The 7447-nt window shown below is 33.4% G+C and overlaps 1 protein-coding gene across 2 annotated transcripts; it reads right to left on the bottom strand.

Annotated features, from left to right (window-relative positions):
• Positions 1-221: 221 nt before the first annotated feature.
• On the bottom strand, positions 222-6584 carry LOC100787268 (protein IMPAIRED IN BABA-INDUCED STERILITY 1). 2 transcript variants are annotated; one of them, XM_014765349.3, is made up of 9 exons: positions 5698-6584; positions 3975-4259; positions 3270-3587; positions 2778-3005; positions 2487-2584; positions 2041-2152; positions 1617-1949; positions 1096-1138; positions 222-929 (listed from the first exon to the last, which is right to left on the bottom strand). In XM_014765349.3, exons 1-9 carry the CDS (start codon positions 6022-6024, stop codon positions 919-921), a joined length of 1755 nt encoding a protein of 584 aa, XP_014620835.1. In that variant the 5' UTR covers positions 6025-6584; the 3' UTR covers positions 222-918. The 2 variants fall into 2 exon arrangements, with proteins under 2 accessions (XP_014620835.1, XP_006593682.1); XM_006593619.4 differs by having other exon boundaries at positions 1617-1958; positions 5698-6583.
• Positions 6585-7447: the final 863 nt, after the last annotated feature.

Below are 7447 nucleotides of genomic sequence, written 5' to 3'. Positions count from 1 at the left end.
CCAGACATTTGCACTAAGCCCAATTTTTCCTCGGGTTGGAATTGTGTTAAGCTAGACATTCATGCTAAGCCCAATTGCTTGGAATTGTGCTTGGCCAGCTGGTGCATGGCTAAGCAAGCTATTTAGCAATCTTCAACGTGCTCCAATTTAGTTCCTTGTGATATTTTTCTTCCTTGCCTTTGATGAATAGTTCATCCTTGATCCTCTTGACCATCTCTTTCTAGAAGCTTGACTTTGGACCTTGTCTTTGGACCCTTCAACTCATGAAGTACTTCTAGGTCCTTATGCTCTTTGGATAACCCTCTATCAGTAGTGCCAATAGTAACTTAAAAAAAAGTAACTTTTACAATGATCTCAGAATATTTGGAATCATTGATGATTTTAAAATAAGACCATTCATTTTGTATTACAAAAATTAGGGAGAATTGTAGAAGCCACCGCATTAAAAGGGTCAAATGGGAGTGTTAGCTTTTCACTTCATGAGCATACATGTAAGAAAAGTCACTATGGCCTTAACTTCGTTGTTGTTGATTATTTGTGATCCAAAACTCCAGATAGATTTTCCAAGAACAGGATATGTCAAAGTACTTTTTCTTTGTAGTTTATTCTTCTTTTTTTAAATCTTACATTGAGAGAAAATTGGCATGTACCAAGATAGTGAAATTCCATCAGAAAAGTAAATCATTCATAATTGTATCATCTTCCATTTTGGCATCGTTACATGTGTATACTGTAATCCTATATTTGATTATTGTTAATCCTGTACAATAGAAGGGTATGAACAGTAAACTCTTGTGATCAAAAGGAAGGAAGTGCCACCAAGATGTTGGTAGAGGTAAGTCAAAAACTATGATGGTTCAGCAAGATGTCAGGCACCCTTAAAGTGGTTAGCATTGCACCACTCCTGCAATCCTTGCCTCATCTGTTGTCTGTAAACAAGAAATTGATTTATAAATACTCATTAGTAGCAGTTCACTTGCAAGGCTGTTTCAAACAAGAAATTGATCATTTATTCATTTATTCATTTTTTCCTTTTTGGTTTCACAATTCTTTTGCATGCGTGGCATTGCCCCAAATGTAAAAATATAGTCTTACCTCTTCCAAATCTTGATTTACGAACAGCACGCCCTCTGTCACCCTGTAAAATTTAGGTACAGAAAACAAAATGTAACTTGATACACATAGAATATGCACATGAACTTTCGACAGAACAGTAAAGTTCATTTTCAGCTATTGTTAAAAAAACAAGAGAAAAATTTAGCATGCACATATATGTCATACGTGAAAAATTTATTACATGATCCAAGACCACCACGTGTCCATGATCTTGGTTATTCACCACATGATATGTAACTGACTTTTTAATTTATGAGAAAAAATTAACAAAACTAGATTCTGTGTCGTGTAAAGATTGTCTGGAACCATGTAATCTTGGATTATGTAATAATTTTCTCGCCATATACATCTATACATGTCAAGTGTTAGTTGCCACTAGCCAAGCCTGAAAACAGCAGGTGGCACTTTTGAGTTTAATTCGACAATGATAACCTTGTGGTTTTGTATGATGAAGTGATCTAAAGCATTTGTTTATATTCACCTAAGGATTTCATGTTTACCTGAGCATTCATCAGTTCTTCAGGATCTAAATCCATGGACACCCTGAGTGTGGTTAAGTCATATGTGCGTTTTGCAAAGTTTGGATCCAGTGCACTAATTTTGCTTCTTGATCCATCTGATAGAGTTGAAGATGCATCTTGTTTTCTCCTTTTTACCCATGTAAAGGTATTATTAGATCCCACACTATAGCCATTACCATTAGCAACATTCATTTGGGAGGTCTCAGACATAGCATCCAAATGAGACTTTGTATAATCTTTGTGCATGGCCCCTCCTTTTCCCTTTGTAAGATGTGCTTTACCATCATCTCTACGAGCATTTTCAGAAATGTTCTGCGTGTCCTTCACAGAGAAGCTGAGATAAGTATGGAAAAAAGTAGTGATCTTCAAGTGATGTAGTAGCATTCCACTGAAAAAGGAGTACCTCTTTTGAAATTGATTTGCCGAAATTGTTTGGATCTTGCAAAATTTTACTAACCCGTCTTTGCTGCCTTCTTGATGTTGCAACCTCTCTCATTTTACCTCCAGTCTTTTTCCTGAGAGTACACAAGCTCTGAGTGTAAGATAGAAAGGATGAAAACTTTCACTCTCATCGTTCTTCTATGTTTAGGACTCAAGGGAAACCTAGTACACAAGCTAGGTGGGGTTTCGGGAGGGTAGAATAGATGTACACAACCTTATTCTCGCAAATGAAAAGGCTCTTTTCAAGATTTAAACCCATGACTTTCATGTCACAAGGTAGCAATCTAATCATTGCATTAAGACTAGACCTCAGGAATAAGATTCAAAGCACGAGACAAATTCAATTACATGAACAACTAACTATCATCATGGAAATTTTTATGAATAAGAAAGACCATAATAGTTTACCTGGATGAATCTCCCATACTTTTGGCATCCATTTCTTTGCTAGGTGGATACTTTGGCAGGCTTGATGCATTACAAGCATATGGCTTGGTGCTGAAATACTGTAAAGGGTATACCACGAAAATAAAATCAGAAATCCATTGGACAACATAATAAACTAACATCTTTAGAATAACAGCTATGAAGTATATGCTTAGAACACCAACTCTTTGTCACAATATAATATATATAAGAATTCTTCGGAAAATGAAGGATACATAATCATACACATAATAAAAAATCAATGGACTTTACCTCAGACATTAGGGCAGATGAGGCAGTCCCTCGGTTGCCTGGATCAATCGACAATAAAGTCTCGAGTAGATTTACAGCAGATGCAGGAAAATCTGCACACCTCTCCCGAAGAGAGCTTTCATAATTAGTCTGAGGTTTAAACATTGTTGCATGAGGAAGCTTAGTCTTTTTCCAGAACTCCTCAGGTGGAGAACCACACAGCTTAAAAATTTTGTGTAATTGTTCAACCTGTAGACTCAAGAAAAAAACATATAGCATGTCAATGTGCAAAAGTAAATTTGAGAATTAGTGTAAGAAATGAAACTGTGCACGGTTTGTGTTGTTTTTATAGTTTAGTTATTTTAGCTTCAATTGACAGAAAACTCAATCTAAGAACATTTATTTTCAACCAAGAATTTCAAACTGAATGAAATGTTTGCATCTCCACAACTCCACATTTATAAATAGAAGTACTACATAGCACAAATTAAACACATTAATTATGAGGATTACCTCAGTTCTCCCCTTAAGGATAGGCTTCCCAAGAAAAAGTTCTGCAAATACACAGCCCACACTCCACAGATCCACTGACACTCCATAGTTGGTTGATCCCATCAAGAGCTCAGGAGGGCGATACCACAAAGTCACTACGCGACTTGTCAAATGATGCTTGCTATTTGTGCTAATTGTATTTGCTAATCCAAAATCTCCTATCTTGAGAACACCTTCATTGTTCAACAAGATATTTGATAATTTGATGTCTCTATGCATGATGCCACGCATATGACAATGCTCAAGTCCACTTAATAGTTGCCTCATGTAACATTTTATCTGTGGAGGGAAAATAGTATACATGCATGTAACATCCAATGCATACAAATGACCTAACTAACTTTGATCATCCAAAAATAAATGAAAAAGAAAATAAAATAAATAAGAATAAACAATGTATACACCAATCGTATAAATCTTAAAAGATTTTTGTGTCATTCAATCACAAATCACAATATAGGATAAGTTTATTTATTTTTACAATAATTATCTTAAAAATCATATTAACAGTGATTTATGATCATACATTAATAGTAATAGTATATAGAAATTAAACAGAGTAAAAACAAAGTTGCGTGGCATAACATGAACACTAAATCTTGTCCAATATACTCATAAAATTTATTTCTTAATGATAGATTTATCAGAAATGAGATGCTAAAAAACCTGTGATTCGGAGAACACAATATCAGGACGTGATACTAGGCCAGCAAGATCATGCTCCATGTATTCAAACACAAGATATATGCTGTTTGATAGGCGAGAAGTGATTATGCCTTCCAATTTCATGATGTTTGGGTGATCAAGCCTGCGGAGGATTGTTATTTCTCTTGCCATGAACCTAATGCTCTCAGGTTGGAAATTGTCAAAGCGCACCTTCTTCAAAGCAAACATCTTCCCAGTTTCAACTTCACGTGCTCGGAACACACTGCTATATGTACCTTCTCCAATCTATAGAAATGAAAATATTGAAAAACATGTCATTAATCCAAAATGGCTTGACCAGATTTTATGACAACATGATATAGCAAATTCAGTTAATAAACATACAATTACTCATTGTCACTGAAAAGGTCTCTTGTAGCTTTTGCTCAAACTATGGTTTGGGACTTCCAGAATGATAAACACACCATAGGCTTAGCTCACTCAACTCAGTTACATTAAATAATTTCATATTTTTAGTACTTAAAATATAACAATTTCAATTACTAATAATGTTATAATTTAAATTACATGTATAAGCTAAAATTTCTCAAGTATTTCTTTTATTTTTGACAAGAATAATTCAGTTTTCCTGAATAATTTAACACAATGATTAGGTTTTTTTAAAGGATTAAGAAGGGGAAGGCATAAGAACAAAAAAAAAATGATGACAACAGGAAATAATAATGATATTTCTTATACAGTGACATGAGAACAATACACTACAACAGAAAACATTCAAAGTCGACAATTTCAAATCTAAAAACCATCTTTCCGAATAGCTCCAAAAAGTCAAAATTACAATACACAGCCAATGAATACATATTGTTCATAAAATAATTAATGTCTCTAAAGTTAAACCATATATGCAATAGGTATCATAGTCACCAAACAAACTTTAGTATAATACTTGGCTGTTTTTTATTGTTTGGCAGGGAGAAAGAGAAATGATATTGAAGAGAAATTTTTTTTTTTTTTTTTTAGATTCACATCTTTTATCCTCTATTTTTAATTAAAAAATTTATCTTCTATTTTCATCCTCTAAATCAAATACATCCTTAAAGAATATTCTTTTACTAAAATTGAAATTTCATCTTAGATAACTACTGTAATAAAATATCAACATAAAATGTCATAAAGAATGCTAACATTTAACGTTTCTTCTTGATAACTAGCGTAATGACATAACAGGTCATAATAAATATTGGTATTAAAGGTTGGCTTCAAGTAAATAAAAAGTAGATAATAAGTAGTAACACAAAAAAAAAAAAAACATGAGAAATTATTACATATAGTTCATGACAACCATGCTCTCAGAAAATTTGCATTAAACACATAATTAAGTTTTATTAATCCTTTCTTATAAATTGAATAATTTAGTGATATGTCAAGTGAAGATGAGTCGAAATCATAAACACATAATGTCTTAAATCATATAATAATTTTTCCTAAAAACATAAAATTCTGAACCTATATTTTTTCCTATACACTAGTTAGGACTCCCTCCATCCTATTACAATTGTTATATATATCTCTTTTAATATTAAAAATGAATAACAAAATTTACAAATAAATTAATGGTAATATAAAATTAGTTTTATAAAATTATTATTTTTCATATATTTTGTTTTTGTCTGTTGTAAAAACAACCAGAAGATAGTTATAATTAGAGGAACTGGTATAACACCTTTTCCAACTTTTGAAAAGAATCAGCTTTGAGAGGGATCCATCCTTGAATGGCTTCTGCTGCAGTAGCTATGAGCCAAGGGGGCCAACCAGCAGCATTCTGTTCAGCCTCCACATGCCTGAAGCTGAAAGACCCACTACTCTTCTTTGAACTGTTCTTCCTGAACTTGCTATTGCTCCTCTCATCCTCTGAACCCGTTTTGGATTCCAAAACCGGCAACCAGGAATGGCCCTTGGCATAAGCGGGGTTCGGCTCTGCAATGTCGAGTACTGCGGGCGACGGAGAACAAGTTCTGGCAACCGCATTCTTGGAGCTTATGCAACCCATTTTTTTTTATTAAGAAGAAGAAAGAATTGGATGATGTTGATGGTAGGGGAGAGTTTCCCCTACATCAGCACCCCCCAATGTGGTTGCTTCCCCAGCACAAGGGGATTCAAAAGAGAGCGTGATGAGCAAAACTCAGAAACAATGGCATTTGGAATTGCAGCAAAAATGGCAGCTTCGTTCCTCCCCTGTTTTTTTTTCTCTCTCCTCCCCTGTTTTTTGTTTTTGTTTTTTTTTTATCTCTGTGTCTCTGTTCCGTGCAATTCGATGCAACCCTTTTTGGGATTTTCTTTTCCCCAGAGGGTGTGCGAGATTCACAGGGGAAAATGGTGGCTTTGTTGTGGAACAGAACAAAGTGATAGAGCAACCCCTTCCCTCCCCTGTTTTTTTTCTCTCTCTCTCTTCCCCTGTTTCCCAGAGGGGAATGGGGGGTTGGAGGAATTTTAAGTGCCAAAAGGGAGAGGAACAGAAATTCGTGAGTCAGAATTGGGTCATGTCTTTTTTTGTAGTTAAAAGTTATAAGAAAAAGAAATTGGGGTGTGACAGTTTGGATTTGGAGGGTGTGGTGTGGGTTATGATTTAATTTTTCTGTTGGTTGCTTTCAAGCTTTGGTTGGAAAACAGAGATGACCAATGAGAGAATGGGGTGTGAATGTAATTTGTGTCATGCAATGGTGGCAGTGGTTGCTGCCAACGACTCCACCTCAAGCACGATCATACAAAATGGAGGATGCAATTTATTTGCATTTGCATGTGTTTTGTTCTTATTCTTTAATTTATTGCTCCTAAGTTATATCACAAAATTAGATTAAAAATATAAAATATGCTGAACTGTAATTTTCAAATTTAATGTAAATAATGTTATAAAAATTCTTAATGATTGTCCGTCATTGTCAAATGACAAAGTTAAATTCACATGGCGAAAGATTAGAATGCATATGGTAAAAATGTTGAATAGTTATATATATATATATATATATATATATATATATATATATATATATATATATATATATAATATTAATCATTAAGGTGCCTATTATTTAAGGGACTATTTAATAAAAGTTAAAAATGAAATTAATTATTGAAGTAAAACTTTGATTTTAAATAGAAAACAATATTAAAAATATTTAAAGAATTAAGCTAAGATGTTAATGTTATCATTCATTAATTCTGTTTTTGTACCTACCGTGAAATATTTCCTAATCTGCATAATTGGATTTAACTAACATTTTACTATTGATTAATAATAGTTCTTTTTAGCATTTGACACTTCTTTAATTTTGAGTTCATGTCGTTGATTTTTTTTTTTTTTTAGAATCATGTATGTTATTATTGACCAATTTTGTTTTTGTGACCTACCCTGTCATATTTTTCAGATTTGCATAATTGGATATAACTAACTTTTAACTAGTAAATAGTATTGA

Source organism: Glycine max, chromosome 13 (genome assembly GCF_000004515.6).
Source record: "Glycine max cultivar Williams 82 chromosome 13, Glycine_max_v4.0, whole genome shotgun sequence".
Taxonomy (NCBI): Eukaryota; Viridiplantae; Streptophyta; class Magnoliopsida; order Fabales; family Fabaceae; genus Glycine; species Glycine max.
This window is presented reverse-complemented; position numbering and strand designations above follow the sequence as displayed.